This window comes from Mizuhopecten yessoensis, unplaced genomic scaffold (genome assembly GCF_002113885.1).
Source record: "Mizuhopecten yessoensis strain PY_sf001 unplaced genomic scaffold, ASM211388v2 scaffold7725, whole genome shotgun sequence".
Lineage (NCBI taxonomy): Eukaryota > Metazoa > Mollusca > Bivalvia > Pectinida > Pectinidae > Mizuhopecten > Mizuhopecten yessoensis.
The window spans coordinates 1,412,865-1,430,830 of NW_018407191.1; the positions used below are offsets into that span (position 1 = coordinate 1,412,865).

The window sequence follows — 17,966 nt, forward strand, 5'->3', positions numbered from 1 at the left end:
GATCTTGGGAACTGTTTTCTATGAGAGTTTCAAGATGTTTTGGGAGCTGACCTCCTAAGTTCTCAACTAACCCAGTACCCTCGGTACCTATAACCTTTGTTACCCTCCCTACAGTCCCAATCACCGACTTACACTCAATCGTAACATCTTCCTCAGTAATATTCACAACTGACAGTACCACTCTATCTGGACTAGGTTCTGCTATACTTCTGGCTATCAATAACCCCTTTTCTCTCCACACTGTTCTAGGCTCTACTAAAAATGTGGTTTCCGGTAAGTGACCGTCTGTTTTGCACTCTATCAACTTTTCCGAATGAGAAGGTATCATAATTTCCTCACATGGTCTTATAAGAGCACAGTTTAAAGTTTTCTGTGTGTACAGTCTAAACTTTCCCTTATTTGTCACTAAAATTTCTCTCCCTATCTGCATGACACCGTCATATTTCCTGAGAAAATCCATCCCCAGTATCCCAGTCAGACTATCAAGAGTAGCTACAACAAAAGGGTGTTCAAAACTAGCTGAACCAAATTGGAAATTTAAGGGAATACATCCTTCAACTTCTAATTTGTTACCATCTGCCATAGTTAGATTGGTTTCAAAATTCTGCAGTGACCTTTCATCTAATCCTAAGTTTAGAAACTGTGCATATGAAAGAACAGAAACAGGAGACCCAGTGTCTATCAGCATCCTACATGTAACATTGTGCACCCGCACATCTGCATAAAGACAACCTATGTCTGAATATATGCTGTGTACACTAAGTTGAACCTGACCACCCACCTTTTCCTTCTTTTCTATTCCTCCTAATGCTACATCCCTGGTTTCTAAGGATTTCACTTCTGGCCTATTCCTAGAAGTTTTCTCACAGACTGAACTGTTGGCCTCAAGCCCAGTCTTCCCTAGTTTTCCGATTCCTTCTTAGCTACCATTTCTTCTCTTTCTCTAAGATTACTGAGCTTAGTACAGTTCCTAAGAAAGTTCTATTTCCTTACAGAAATAACAAGTTGCAGTTTTCTGAGTTATAATCTCCCTTGAATCTTTCTTATTCCACCTTTTGGACATAGCGCCCATCTTTTTATCGACAATTTGATTTATTTTAGCTAGATTCAACTTTTCCTCCAAGTATACCCAAAGTCAGCAGCGGACTCATCTTTTCCCTGGCGTTTATTTCTAAATTCACACCTATTGGCAACGCTACGTTCCTTGGGGTTAAACCTTTGAGTAAGGGTAGTTTTAATGGCCTGATAATTGGACAGTTGACCACCAGTTAAGTTACTAAGGAGTTTCTGAGCAGTTCCCCGAAGACTCATACTTAATTGCTGAGCTTTCTCAGTTTCCGTCCACCCATTCCATGCAGAAACCTGCTCAAAATGCACTATGTAGTCCTGCCAATCACCACTTGAACCATTAAACGTATCCGGTTGCTTTTCCCTGCGAGAAACGGTTGACCTGCTCTGACCAAAAGATCTATCTCTAGGTGAAGCGGTTGTAGTTGTTAGTGGGATAGTTGCTACCCCTGACACCTGTTCATCTCCAGAAGACATCCATGTAGGCATAGGTGGGATAGTTTCTACCCCTGACGCCTTATGTCTATCTCCGGGGGACGAACATAGAACTGGTACATTATCCTCCCTCTCTGTATCTCCCTCATATAAATCAAAGGCAGGTGTAGTCCGGCTCTCTTTTCTACTCCTAGGCTTAAGAATAGATTTTTCCCTACTTTCATTTCTAGTAACAGTAGAACCTCTTGGTGTAGATGGTGTTACTCTTTTTTTTTAAAGACTGTCTTCTCCTGCGTCTCTCTAGAACCTTCCTTATCTCATCATCTGTATCTTCTTCTGATCTATTTGGCGACTCAAACCTGATCTTTCTACTTTTAGTGTGTATAAACCTATCCTGCTTTGGAAAGGACACTACGTCTTCGCTAGCTATAAAAGGTTTTAGATTTAGAAAAGGAGTCCCCAAATTCCTAGGAGTTGATTCTATCATAGTTGCTGGAGTCTTAATACATGTACCAGTCTCAAAACCACTCTCTTCCTCCCAATCAGAGTAACTCAGGATAACTACCCTTATCCATGCTCTTCAAACTTTTCAAATAAAATCTATGTGGGTTATAAAACAAACCAACCCCACCCACTTACAAATTGGTTATCAAATAAATGGCAAATTTACTCTAGTAGACTGTCTATTGTCAGAGGTCTTGAGTATCCTTCAATAGAGAATCTACAACTTCAGAATTATACCAATAAAACTTGTGTACAAAATACCGCTAATATGTATTATTTTTAAAACAACAAAGTGATCATGAATCATGCATCAGTACTTACACAACTACATCCTGGTCGAGGCACCATTCTGTAATAGGGGGAGGTCCGGAAAGGGTTTTGCATCCGTTGTCACTCCGTCAAATCCGTTTCGTGATCGTATAGTTTTTAGCAATGGTAACGAGTCGACAACTTCCCCTGCAGTCCTCTCTAGACCTAGCCTCTTTCGTCAGGTTACAGACCTGTTTTCACCACAGGTTCGAACACTGGATGTAGTGGTAATACCAGCAATTGATTCAATGACTCAACAAGGTGTTTAAAATACAAGTAACTGTTTATTAACAAGACGGAATGAATATATATAACAAGTTTAACAACGGAAGATCATAAAATTAGCGTCGAACAGTGACAGCTTATGTTAAGTAACTCAATTCCTATGTAAAACAATGGCCTATCCTGCCTAATAGTACTACCAATACCAGTAAACTACAAGCAAGTACCCCTAGATACCTATAGATCTACAGCGAACCACTATGTATCGATGTCTAAGCCCGAAGCCCCTGACTATTCATTCATACATATACAGTGGTTCCTATAGCACTCTATACTGTTAAATCCAAGGAAAGATAACTCCACATAGTAGTTAGGTATTGGTACTGTTAGCAGCACCTTGGCCTAGGTTGCACTGTTAGCAGCGCATGAAGCGGTAAGGTTTACCTCACCTGAAGCTGTGGGTCGGTTCACCGACCCTGTCAAGACACTGAGCAACTCAAGAACATGATCTTTTATAGCCCCTTCCATTAGTTCCGCTTTTACGATTGGCCAAACCGTTAATGCAGAGTAAAGTAAGAGATGAAGCCGAACTTCCGGTCTCTACTTCCGTTTCCCATCTCGTTAGGCACAACTAACCGATAACTTGCTTAATACGGCCACGGAATTAGATTATCTAAGTCCGTGATACGGCTATGTAAACAAACAGACAGACAGAGAGTAGCGACTGATCCACAGGAAGCATACGCTGTAGAAAAGCCCTACCCGACCCATAAATATGAAACAGATATAAAAGAACAACGTCCTATTTCATGAGTAAAACTGCAGTGGTAATTAAGAATCAGTAAACAACTGAATCTTTTACATATACATGCATGCATATAGCAGGACAGTAATTTTACCATAAAATATCTGTTTTATCCTCTCCAGTAGTTTTAGAGTTCTAACTGGTAGGTTTAGACTTTTTAAATCCCAACTATATTAGTATTTTAGTATTTTAGCATTGTACTGTAAATAATACACACAACACTGTTGATTTTTTTATATGCCAATGTTATTTAGATACAGAGTAGTCACTATGAACCTGGTCTGAACACAGCTGAACAATGTCAGTATATTATATTGCTGAGAACAACTGAACTATGTGATGTCCAATCAAGAATTAACTGTTGGTATTTTTATGAACTTATCACTGAGCGGGATCAGTGTACCCTCCGCTATGGCAACCATGTCAGCTGTCAGAACGCGCACCTCTAGTAGAAACAAAAAGCCACCTATACCGTACTCCCCCTACTCAGTCAACAGTTCGAAGGACAGATCAACCAGTGCAAACTATAACCTGAATGTGAAGAAAGCACTCAACAACAAGATTCAAGCCTCAGGGAGGCAGGTGGAAAAGGTTGAGATGAAAAGTGGAGACAACCTAGTAGTTGCCATGTTTGAAGCTACAAGGCATATCATCAAAAACCTGGACCGGCACCTACCGAAACATAATTGAAGGTCGTGATTTTCAACACAGAGTAAAACAAGCAACGTTCAGTAAATGAGTCTATATCCATCCAAGACAAGACAACATCTCAACAACTTTATAGAATAAACGTCCATCTAACAACTTCCGTGATCAGTGTGAACGGTTCCAAAATACGACTATTTATCGAAAAACACCTCCCAAACCTGATGAACACTGTCGGCTCTCTCGGCAATTTTGAGGAAGCAAATGCCTACATTAAGGAACAATCTGCTCAAATGATGAACAACTTAAGGCAAGGTAGAGAATAGAAAATGAGAGGAAGACCAACTGAGGTACCAATATCTGGTGTCAAACAACAAATAGACAACACCGACAGTCAGATGTCAACCGGCTGCCTACTCACAGCACCCAGTGCCACCCAACAGCAACCACCTGGCGATGATCGTAGGCAGGCCACACCCAACCAGCTTGAGCCTACCCATACACAAGCGGGGCCGGAGCTTGAGACTCTACCCAGCTCTACTATTGGCAAACCATATCAAAGCAAGGAACAACTGATTCCTTTCACACATATCGAGGAACAACCAGATTTCACTGATAGTGACAGCGAAACCGATCCTTAGGTACTCATAGCTGCAGGTAATACCTCGATCAAGAATGCAACCTGTCCACACTGCAATGAAGTCTGCACAGAACTTTCACTGATGTGCGAGGACTGTCTCCAATGGTTCCACTATAGATGTGAAGGGCTATCACCAAAAGAAATTGGAGAATGGGAAAACACTAATCGTCAATATACTTGCAAGAGTTGCCACCACTCAGTATTATCACTTTTATCCAGCGAAGCAAGACCTCCTGAAATTGTCCAGAGCGATGACGATAACATTCCACCGACGATCACTACCCACAACAACGACAGTAATGCCGCTACAACTTACAATGACCACCTCACACTTGTTGACCAAGACAACAGACAATCCATATCACTGTGACATTGAGGAGCTGCGCACCCAGAAACTGGAAATGGACAGAAGAGAAAATTCCATCCAGGAAAAGGAAGCCAGACTCAAAGTAAAAGAGAGTAAGATAGCAAACCTGTCAAAGCAGTTGGCATCTTCTAAGGCATACGCCATTAGTCTGGAGGAGCAGATTACTGAACTGAGGACATCCTTACAACTGAAAAACACTACAGGAGCCCAGGAACTTCCAGGAAATGTGAGCAGCATGCAAGACAGACACAGCGACAAATATTTAGAGTCGAGAATGCAGAAAATGGAGTCAGGATTACTATCTATGAGAATGGACATGCTTGAAAACAGAATGAACAGTATGATGGGGATGAAAATTAAACAGCTGCATAACACCAATGCTTGACTCCAGGACAGCACAACCCAGTCAACTAATATACAACCACACAACTCTAATAAGAATCTAAACAATTAGCCTATGCAAGAACATAAAAGGACAGCACCACCTGAAGTAACACCACAAGTGGAATCAAGGGACAGTCCCCAGATCAGCCATGTGGTTATTGAAGATCACCCTAATACCCACACGAGAGACTGCTCTCCACCCAAACTAAGAGCTTGACAGAACCAGAATGACTCCCCTATGCATTACTCCATTCCAGAACAACAAAAAGACTCTGGAACCACCAATAATGAACAGAATCATTTTTCAGGATGGGGCCAAAGAAAAATTGGCAAGAAGAAGAAACAGGCACCACCCAAAACCTGCAACCATACCACCCAAACACTCAGCTGTGACCGACCAAACTCCCCTAATGATGTCACACTACCCTCTGGCGATACCACTGACCATACAAAACCTGACTCCTCTGCAGCTACGACAAATAGGTCATCCAGTGTACTACACAACATCAAAGTGGCCACAATTATTGTCGAAAATGTCATTACAAACCAGATATTCCTAGAATCATTCCTGAAGACGTCTGACATCGTTGGGTTGCAGGAGCACTGGCTATTCACATTGTTCAAATGAAAATGACCTTGACCTATTTTCAAGTCAAGTCACAGGGATCAAATAGGTCTAAACCTTCAGATTTCTTTTAAAGATCCGAATTACCTGAAGTGATGGTATTTGGCCAGTAGCATCCTTTGATGGAGCCCAACATAGTATGCGAAAGAAAATGACCTTGACCTACTTTCAAGGTCACAGGAGTTAAATAGGTCAAAACATTCAAACGACTTCTTCTGAAGGACCGAAAGTCCTGAAGTCATGATATTTAACCAGTAGCATCCTATGATGGAGCCCAACAAATTTAAAGTTTGCAAATGAAAATGACCTTGACCTACTTTCAAGGTCACATGAGTTAAATAGGTCAAAACATTCAAACGACTTCTTCTGAAGAACCGAAAGTCCTGAAGTCATGATATTTGGCCAGTAGCATCCTATGATGGAGCCCAACAAAGTTTGCAAATGAAAATGATGTTGGCCTACTTTTAAGTCACAGGGTTCAAATAGTTCAAAACATTCAAACGACTTCTTCTAAAGATCCGAAATGCTTAGAGTCATGCTATTTTGTCAGTAGCGTCCTATGATGGAGCCCAACAAAGTTTTTGGAAATGAAAATGACCTCGACCTACTTTCAAGTCACAGGGGTCTAAAAGGCCTTTTACTTTATTATCTGTTTTGTCAATGGTATTAGGATTTTTCATAACCTAATGAAACAAATCTTTTAACACATTACTATCCCCAGTCATTTGTAGAAATGTTATATATCACAACCAACAAGTGTTTATGTGTGACGTATCGTACATGTAGTACATTATAATTGTCCGTACGCTTATAGCATATCCAAATTTAATTATATATTGTCAAATTGTACATATTTTACATCTTTGTGTACATACGCTTCACTGGTCATTTCTCTGATGAAGGTGTCGGTACGTACCATACTGGTCACTAAAACATCACAAATAAACACTTACTGGTCGTAATGCATATAACCTTTCTATAGTTTGTACTGACCAACAGGCAGTATTTCTCCCTCATATTTTGTGACTTCTACATTTGTACTTCTATGCATCACATATACAATTCCTGTGGCTGGATAACAATCTCAGCAAATTTTATGTTATTTTTCTTTTTTCCCCCAGAACATATCTGTGCCATTGTGGCCTACAGTGAGTCTGCCTTTGAACTTCTCCATAGAAAGAAACTCAAGCGAGACGTCCTCTTCCAGTATTTAGCGGACAGCAATGTTGTTGTATCTGTCAACTCTTCCAAGGACACACTCATCAATGCCATCATCAAGTTTTGGAAATCCAGATCAAGTCAAAAGAATCAGGTATTGATGACCGTCTTTTCCGTTGTCTTGTGTTGTGGAATTGCATTCAGAGGATTGTATTTGTTGAAGATTCAACAGAATTGGAAAGCCATACTTGGGTACAAGCTAGCTGAAATTTTCATCTGGCCCTGACACTAGACTTAGACATTTTGACAGATAGATGTCAACCCGAGTTTCCTCTGGCCCGAACACCAGACTTACATATTTTGACAGATAGATGTCAGACATTTATCTGTCAAAATGTGTTAGTCTGGTGTCAGGGCCAGAAGAAACTCAATATCTATCTGTCAAATGTCTTAAGTCCGTTGTCAGGGTCAGAGGTAACTCGGGTTAGGCCATCTATCTGTGAAAATGTCTAAGTCTGGTATCAGGGCCAGAGGAAACTCGCCATCTATCTGTGAAAATGTGTAAATCTGATGTCAAGACAGAGGAAACTCGGGCTAGGCCATCCATCTGTGAAAATGTGTAAGTCTGATGTCAGGGCCAGGGCAGAGGAAAATCGGGCTAGACCATCCATCTGTGAAAATGTGTAAGTCTGGTGTCAGGGCTATAGAAGAAACGCGGGCTAGGCCATCTATTTGTCAAAATGTCTAAGTCTGGTGTCAGGTCCAGAGGAAACTTGGGCTAGGTCATCTATTTGTCAAAATGTCTAAATCTGGTGTCAGGTCCAGAGGAAACTCAGACTAGGCCATCTATTTGTCAAAATGTGTAAGTCTGGTGTCAGGGCCAGAGGAAACTCGGGCTAGCTCCATCTATCTGTTGAAATGTCTAAATCTGGTGTCAGGTCCAGAGGAAACTTGGCAATGGGCTAGGCCATCTATTTGTCAAAATGTCTAAATCTGATGTCAGGAGCAGAGGAAACTCGGGCTAGGCCATCCATCTGTGAAAATGTGTAAGTCTGATGTCAGGGCCAGGGCAGAGGAAAATCGGGCAAGGCCATCCATCTGTGAAAATGTGTAAGTCTGTTGTCAGGGCTATAGAAGAAATGCGGGCTAGGCCATCTTTTTGTCAAAATGTCTAAGTCTGGTGTCAGGGCAAGAGGAAAAGTGATGATCATGACAGACTAGGCCATCTATCTGTCTAAAGCTTGGCTCATGGTAGTCACTACGGTTGTGACCCAATTTGTCCTTACTGTATGGAAATGGAAAACAGGTGATTTTACCAGTTTTTTTCAGGCCTTGAAAAGCCCTAAAGTTGATGAAAAGACCCTAAAAGTCCCTAAATTTAAGATTAATACTGGGTAAATTGCTAAATTTATATTAGGATTAAATTAGGTTGTGATGTGATTTGATAGAGTTGCCATTTATAATGTTTCATATTATTGAAATTTTGTAAGTTACCATTTATTTTTGGTATTAAGTTGCCACCACTAGTGGGTTGTATTATATGAGTTGCCATTTATTTTGGGTAAGAAGCAATATTTAAATTATATTTGCAGGCTTTGATTTTGAAGTTAATTTAGTGGGTTTGTCTGTCCGGCCGTCCGGCCGTCTGGCGTAAACTTTTGTTTGTCTGGCAATCTCCTCCTACATTTTTCAACTGATCTCTTTGAAACTTGGTATACATTATAATCATGATATAAAGCTGTGTTTCCCGTAAGAGAATTTTGATTCAACGATTTTTGCAAAAGCCCTTTGTTCATTTCAGCATTTGATTTTCTGTCCGGAAATCTCCTCCTAAATTTTTTGACGGATTTCTTTGCAGCTTTGTAGGCTAAATAATCATAATATATTGTTGTGTTTCATTGAAAAGAATTTTGATTCAACAATTTTTGCAAAAGTTATTGCCCATTGTTTATTTCAGTATTTGATTTTTGTCCAGCAATCTCCTCCTACATTTTTCTATGGATCTCTTTGAAACCTGGTATACATTATCATCATGATATGAAGTTGTGTCTCCCTTAAAAGAATTTTGATTCAACGATTTTTGCAAAAGTTATTGCCCTTTGTTCATTTCAGTATTTGATTTTTTGTCTGGAGATTTTCTCCTACATTTTTTATAGCATGTCAGCTAACCACTCTTAGAATGATGCAGATCTTATTTCAATGTAAGAAAGTATATAACACTATATGGCATTCGACGGGCGTATATTGTTCCGCACCGCGGTACTCTTGTTTATGTTCAAAATTAAGCATTTCAATTTCAGAATGATGTCCAAGGCGTAAAACCAGTCGGACAATCACAGCAGGATGTCCTAACAGCATACCAACCCCGACCACAGGCCGAACCTCAGGCTCACACTCATTCTGCCTCTCCACCACCCAATATATCCATTACTATAAATATAGCTTCTCCGTCTGCTACATCGCTTTTATCAGACCAAGTAGGAGTAGCCTTTGCCACTTGGTTTTATGAAATGTTAAATTCACAGAACCCGATGTTACCTAATACGTCAGAAGATTTTGGTCCCCATCATTTCTGGCCAGATGTGAACTTCAAGTTGCTGTGCTTGACCCCACATCCAGTTGAAGAGGAAATCACTGGTGCAGAACCGACCACACAGAGGTTGTTATCTCTCGTCAAAGATGAACAGCTGCTATTTAATCCTAACATCAGTGAGGAGGGATTACATGTCAAGTCCAATCCTCACGGACAACTTGTGCTAATTGTTTGCGGGACGGTCCACAGAAGCAACGACTGCTTGGGCGAGTTTGAGCAACTGTTCGGTCTACTCAGAGACCCTCGTTTCGACAACAATTGGAAAGTGAAATTCACGAAGTTAAGAATTAGAACTTCACAAGTCACAGCAATGCCAAAGTTGACAGATCAGGCAGTAAGTGAAGTGACAGCTTTAGTTCCGGTGTAACTACATTTACTTGACGATCATCGAAAACAACGTCTCCACTCTCGTTAACATATCTTTTCTCCCGTCAACATCCCTGGGAATATGTCATGACAAATTGGGAGGCTCTTGATGCAATAACTTGGGGATGATACAAGCAGACTAGTCCAATGTCTTTGATGAAGATGAAGGAATCCCAATGGCAGTGTTATGGTAAAATCAACCGGCTTTGGAGTTTTGTGCAGCTCCTCTGTACTCTTCAAAGGACAAGTATCAGGCTATCAACCAATCAAATAGCTAACTGCGAGCCTTCAATTTTGTCATGACACATAGATATGTGTACGGAGATTAGAACTATTGGATTTCGAAGTTGTATGCTCGACATGCTAAAGGTGATATATGTCATACATTTACTGTAGCCTGGTGATGTCACAGGAAAAAAAGTAAACGATGTTATGATGTCACAGACAAAAAAACAAACAATATGATGACATCACCTACAGATATAGCCAGCAGAGTGATGACGTCACAGACAAAACTGGTGGTATTTTGAACCATTTTCGCTCTCACATCTTTTCATGTCCAGATCTTGATAAAATCTGCCAATACAAATATTTTTTCTGATGTGTGAGATGAACAAAATATCCAATTATTTCTTTCTCCACAAAACCCGTATCTATTTATTGAACTTGTAGAATTTTTTTTTCATATACATGTATATATGTAAATATGTTAATTGATAAGAGTTTGATATCCTTTCTTTATCAGTCATTGTTTTACCTGTATTTAAGATACAGTGGATTGCCAAATAACAAACGTTTATGAAATAAAACTTTTAGTTCCATGTAATGCTGCCCTTTCAGTCTTTGTTGAAACTGTATACAGGATACAAGGTATGTATATCCCCTTTACCTAATAGATTATCATAGACATCAAGGGCATTAACTGTATTGTATGGAATACCTTGATTGTATTGCATGGAATACATTGATTGTATTGTATGGAATACCTTGGTTGTATTGTATGGAATACATTGATTGTATTATATGGATTACCTTGATTGTATTGTATGGAATACATTGATTGTATTATATGGAATACCTTGATTGTATTATATGGAATACCTTGATTGTATTATATGGAATACATTGATTGTATTGTATGGAATACCTTGGTTGTATTGTATGGAATACCTTGATTGTATTGTATGGAATACCTTGATTGTATTATATGGAATACCTTGATTGTATTGTATGGAATACCTTGATTGTATTGTATGGAATACCTTGGTTGTATTGTATGGAATACCTTGATTGTATTGTATGGAATACCTTGATTGTATTGTATGGAATACCTTGATTGTATTGTATAGAATACCTATCAGGTAATATTTATAGTCTGACCACTCTTGTACAGCATGCAGACATTGAAAACATTATTTCATGCTAAATTCATGCTACTTTTCCTTTTTTTTAATGCAAAGACAATTATAGGTTCGGGTCATTTTAAGAAAAAAATACAATATACGTGTATAATATACACATACCTATATGTATATTTTTCTCTCATCTTTGCGATTGTGAACAGGCAAGCAGCTCATAGTCAGGAAAATGAACACTTGTTCATTGGCGATACAAGATCCTTGTATACCTGGATAGTGGGAAATTTTTACCAAAGTTTAACTTTCGCCTTTTTTTGCCCTCCGTAATGAGAGCAAATTTATCACGGCAGTGAAAATATGCACACACTGAAATATATATTTAAGGTTGACTTTTCTCATGATTGAATGCAACAATAAGTGATATATGGACCTATTGTGTAGATTAAAAGAGATGAACAGAATCTTGATCAGTAGTAGTGGGCAGGATTCAATTTTATTTAAATTATTTTGATTATAAATGGTATGTAAGAAATTGTTATGAAGTAAAAATTATCAAATACGTTTTTATGATCTTAATACATTAGTTTCTGGAATGCCATCATGATTTAAGAGTATTAACAACTCTTGGAATGGGATAAAACTATTAAAATATAGTTATTTAACTACCTAGCTCATACCTGTTAATTATTAAGTGCTATCCTATTAATATATACTATTCATGTATGAGTCAATGATCTGTTGTGAGAATACACTGTAGCACAGGATCTATCTGTTGTCCATCCATCAATTTTCTTTTAAAAGCCTACTACTCCAGAATGGCTCAAGGATTTGGTATGTATCATTCCTGGGCCAAGGGAACTAAATGGTGTATAAATGTTGGGTTTGTGACTTGTCATGGAAACTGCATCTTTAATAAGATGTATGTACATTTTGGTGTATATTTGCGGTACCAGAGCATATCTCAAAAGTTTTTACAAATTCCATCATCAAACTTTCCACAGTGATCATGCTCTTTCGGTATTTTCTCCTTTCTAAAAAAAAAATGAGAGAGTTGTCATTGGAAACATATCTAAAATACATCCATTTTGGAGCATATCTTGAAATAAAGTTACATGTTACATGTCTTCAAACTCGCCATTTGTGTCGATGCAATTGCAGTGGGATATGACTTCTGCTATAAAAAAATTCAAAATGTTTACCGGTTTATCTGAAGTAACCTTGAAAAAAGTCATGATTACCTATTTTTTGCATTTCAACAGTGGTGTATTGGAATACAGATCGCTACGTATATATTTTTGTTGATGTACTGTATATTTATGAGACTTTTTTGTATGCATTTAAAACGGCATTCAGCTCTGTCCTCTCAAATGATATAAAAACATTCTTTTTCTGTAATTGTGTTACATCTATGAATGATTGATATCATTAAAACAAGTTAAAAATTAATAAAATGTTCTTGTCTGATTAGCTGGTGAAGTTTAAAAATTATTTAAATGTTCTTGTGTGATTAGCTGGTGAAGTTCAACATAAAGAAGACTACACAATGGCTGAGCATGGTATGATGACTTGAGTACCACATAACAGGCCAAATATTAAACTTTCAGACCTGAGAATTTGTTACGGCCATATTTGGACCTAGATTGAGGTGTTCAGAGTAATTTCACACGTTTCAGTGGTGTACATCAACTTTTGGTGAAAATGCTACCCCCAATTTGAAGGTATAGGAGTTCCATGACTGAAATAAACAAAAAAATAAAAGATGGAAATAGTGCACGTGATGTCTGAGGAAACGGATGTCATGCCTGCGCCAGGAGAATACATTTTGCATGCATTAGCTCTTTAGGAAGTTTCTAAAAGACAAATTATACATCTTTCCAAAGGTACTAAGCATTTTTTTTTGTACATCAGATAAAAGTATGGTTTGTGATGAAAGAAAATGAGGTGGGGTCGATTTTCGACATCGATAGAGCTTTCCTCCCTTATCCTATATACCATTTCATTAGGGTTGGCATTTTTACAGGAAAATTTGCTCTGAACACCTCAGTTAAGGTCCTCCTACTCTTAAGCAGCCAAAAAGAAGTAAATCCTGGCCCCTATGCCCCAAAGTCCCATAGCCTGCAACAAACGGTGCCACACATCCTTCATGGCAATGTCAACAGCAGATTTTGACCACTTGGCCAATTCATCAACAACATGGATATAAAGTGTTTGTAACACCCCAAACTAGACTAAACCTTATGACTCCATTACTGTAGACACCAATAGTTTTGTGAGCTTGTCAACATCCTCCACACATGAAATTAATCTAGACAGCCCTTCCTCCTCTATAGGGAGCCTCAAGAGCCACATCCTCACCATGTACATGACAAGGTCCAGTACATAAACAAACTCACAGATCACTCCGTACACTGATTTTCAATTTCCAAATAATTATCAAGAACAAAGATCCAGATACACAAGTACTTATTGAAAACGCCGACCCAGACGTGATCCTCGGTGCCGAGACATGGTTAAACAGTGACATCTTCTCCTTAGAAGTGCTCCCTGGCAACTACAATGTCTCCAGGAAAGATAAATAGAATCTTACATGGGTGTGGTTCGTAGACTGGGAAATTTCAAACTGAGGGTAAGAGTTTGGCTGTCTAGCACGAGGCTTTGCAAAGCCCTGCATGAACATAAAATCAGAAGTCCATTTAAAGCACAACATTACCAATATTTTTATTTTATAATCCAACAATTGTAGTATATCAGTTAATATATCTTATACTTATAACAATGTAACTATTTCAAATGCCGACGTCATTTGGCGGACTTGCCTGGCAGCAATAATTCCATTAATCAATTAATCACTGATGGAGTGACGTGAAAGCGTGTGTAAAGGAAAGACAGGTTTATCTTTTATGGGTCAATTCCTGTCCTTCACGGGCAAGTATAGGAGAATAATAGAGTCTTTCACCCCCTTGTGTGTGTGTGTGGGGGGGAGGGAGAGATAGGAGAATCTCAACGCGAGGGGAAGATTCTTAAGTTGCCAAAGAATCTTTTCCCGAGGGTGGAGATTCCCCTATCTCACCCACAAGGGGGTGAATGATTCTTTTTCTCTTACCCTGTTCTCCCATTGTGTATCATATACACATTGTAACGATAACGTTACATGCTAAATTCAGGGTTGACGTGACGGCGGATTGTTGACGTGACGTCATTGTATTGTTGAAGTGACGTCATGCCATTGTTATGAATAGGAGAATCCCCCCATCTCAACCCTAGGGTGAGACAAGGAAATCTCACACCGGTAAAAGTGCGGATACACCTGTCCAGGGTAAGAGAAACAGGAGACTCCCATGCATGATGAAGTGTTGATTACGGTCAAGAATGACTTGGTGTATACACCAATCTCAACAAACAAGGAATTGGAGATGATGTGAGTGTGAGACTTCAGATCAATAGATTTAAGTCCACGATTATTTCAGTCTTCTATAGACCACCTAACATGACCTCTGATGACTTTGCACGCTTGGCCGAGGATGTACTCAACCCCTAAGACATGAACATCAGAAATGTGAATTTTGGATTGGAGGAGACTTCAACGTGCCTGACATTTATCCTGACTGGCCCTCACTATCTCCTGCCAATATCCCGGGAGTATGTGCAATGTCTACCTAAGCATCCCCAGTCAGTGTGGAGTGGATCAGATGGTTGAATCATCAACCCGAGGCACAAAGATCCCTGACCTCTTTTTTACTAGCAATCCATCTTTGGTAAGTTAATGTAAATCAATCCCTGGAGTTGGAGACCATAACTTAGTATTGGTTGACTCAGTCACTCAACCAATGAGGATTAAACCAGATAAAAGAAAGATCCATCTGTGGGACAAAGGCAATCTCCCCAACTTGAAAAATGACAAGGTTCACTTTGTAAACTCATTCAAAGCTGAAGAATTGCAGGATATCAACACAATGTGGACTGCATTCAGGAACTATATATTACCATTAATGGACAAGCACATCCAACGTAAACACACACGCTCAAGACTTACCAACCCCTGGATGGTTACCCATACTAGACGCTTAACCAGACAATAAAACGGAGCCTTTGAAAAAGCCGTCATGACGGGCAAAGCCAGAGATATGAGGCGTTACAAACACCAGAAGTCAACATGCCAGAAGACCATCCGAAGGGCACATAACACTGATGTGTACAACATTATTTGCCCAGAGGCCAAGCAAAGCCCCAAGAAATGCTGGTCCTCTGACAAAAGCAAAAGACAGGAGTTCCAGCCCATACGCCTCCATTGACTCCATCAGTACAACTACTCACAGAAGTTAAGAGATAAACTGAGGAACCTGCAACCCCACAAGGCTACCGGACCAGACTTCGTTCAAGATCGACTCCTTAAGGAGCTCTCCATGAGGATTGACCCAGTCCTCGCGCTCATTTACCAGACCAGCCTGTCCCAAGGTCAAATTCCTGTGGACTTGAACATGGCCAATGTTGTCCCTATATTCAAAATGTTACTAGAGTGAAGCTGCTCACTTTCGGCCGGTGTCGCTAACATTTATATGCTCCAAAGTGATAGAACACATCCTCCACTCCAACATCATGGACCACTTTGATAACCATCGTGCAAATCCTGACTGATGTTCAACGTGGATTCCGGCGGGGCCGTCATGCGAGATGCAATTGATAGCCACAGTACACGACCTGGTAAGAGGATTTTCTGAAGGCAAACAAATAGATGTCATCCTAATCGACTTTGCAAAAGCCTTTCGACGAATTCCCCCACCAAAGGCTTCTCGCAAAGTTTCACTGCCATGGATCTACATTGGATTGGATCCAAAGCTTCCTCAACAACAGGAAACAACATGTCTTGGTAGAAGTCAGCAGAGGCAGAGGTAACATCCGGGGTGCCCAAAGGCACTGTCATGGGCCCCTACTATTCTTGGCCTTTATTAATAACCTCCTGTCTTCACAAGCGAAGCTCTTTGCCGACGATTGCTCAATATATGGCACAATTAATAGCAGTAACGAATCAGCAGTGCTACAAGATCTGGTAGCACTAGAGAAATGGGAGAACGACTGGCAAATCATACGAAAGCCAGTCCGTGTCAGTTACCACCTTCATGGCTATGACTTAGAAATTGTCCCAAGCAGCAAACATTAACCATGACCTCTCATTGCGAGAGCATGTAAGCCAAACATCAGCCAAAGCTGCAAGAACTGTTGGATTACTAAGGAGGAATCTAATTAGTTGATCACAGGAAGTCAAGGCACAGGCCTACACAACACTTGTCAGGCCTCTCCTTGAGTATGCATCTAATGTTTGGCATAACAGATACAGCATCTCGAGAGTGTTCAATGCCAGGCTGCCAGATTCACCATTGGGAACTATTACACCAGAGATCCTGGATGTGTCACAAACATGCTACGGCAGTTGAAATGGGAACCAACAGGGTGATCATGTTCTACAAAATTGTCAATTTTCATTTACTTTCAATCTGGTACTTCTTGTAAACTGTGAAAAACAAAATAATAAAAGTGCACCATATGCCGTTAATTAGCAATCATGTAAATCATTCGGGATCCTAGCTAGGAGGGTACGGTCGTCCTTTGGACCGATCGTCCATCATGCAGCAGAGCCAACCATCTTGTCACATACATGAATAATAGCACGGACTAAAATAATCTAATTCCGTGATAATAGTTACTACAATGCGAAAAAAGGAAGCACCGTGTAAACATGTTTTAAGTCAATACAGAAAGCCAAGCAAATAATGGCACTATTTAATTTGCTTATATCGATTGCTTCATGACTATTCCAAGGCATCCTCGATACTCCAGGGATTACGCTCACTTTCGTTCTCTGCACCCCTGGAACATGTCATAGGAAGAATCACTAAGGTCTCAGGTATAAATAAATCCCTGGCCAATCGCTATGATCAGTGATACTTGTCTGAAGATTACAGAAGAGCGTGCCCAACTTAAAAGCCAGTCAATCGCCGCGAGTGCACGACTGGTCCAGATTCTCTTGGTGTACATTGTATATCAAAGGATTGAACTAGTCTTTTCGTCTCTTCCACAATGTGTTGCACACTCAATGAGTGTCAAGCCTTTAATTTTGCTATGAAATATCCCAGGGGTGCAGAAAGCGTATACGTAAGTAAAGCGTAACCCCTGGAGTATAGAGGATGCTTTTGCCAATGACGAACGTGCCAGACAGGCGCGTAGCTCCACTAAATGTTCAAACAGAAACAAAAACACTGCTTGTTGTCAAGTACCCACCCCCTAACAAGGCCCTGCCGCCGTGGCCCTGTTCCAAATTGAAACCACTCCGAACAAGGGCTATAGCTATATGTGTCCCCGTTAGTAGAAAAACCCCTAGAAAAATTCTTTCCATAATCTAGTTACACAAATACCACAGCCTTAATTAAGTTGTAATCTACTTCCGTGGTTGTACCAGAGACGTTACTCCTATAACATAATTAAGAGACCG

General features: G+C 39.9%; 1 protein-coding gene across 1 annotated transcript in view; it reads left to right on the top strand.

Moving 5' to 3' along the window:
- LOC110454231 (uncharacterized protein C3orf38 homolog) overlaps positions 1–10,574 on the top strand; it is a 20,081-nt gene extending 9,507 nt beyond the window's left edge. The window contains exons 2-3 of the mRNA XM_021503639.1: positions 7,126–7,316; positions 9,463–10,574. Of these exons, the coding sequence (XP_021359314.1) occupies positions 7,126–7,316; positions 9,463–10,122 (851 nt within the window). The 3' untranslated portion in view covers positions 10,123–10,574. The remainder of the gene's footprint in view (positions 1–7,125; positions 7,317–9,462) is intronic.
- Positions 10,575–17,966: the final 7,392 nt, after the last annotated feature.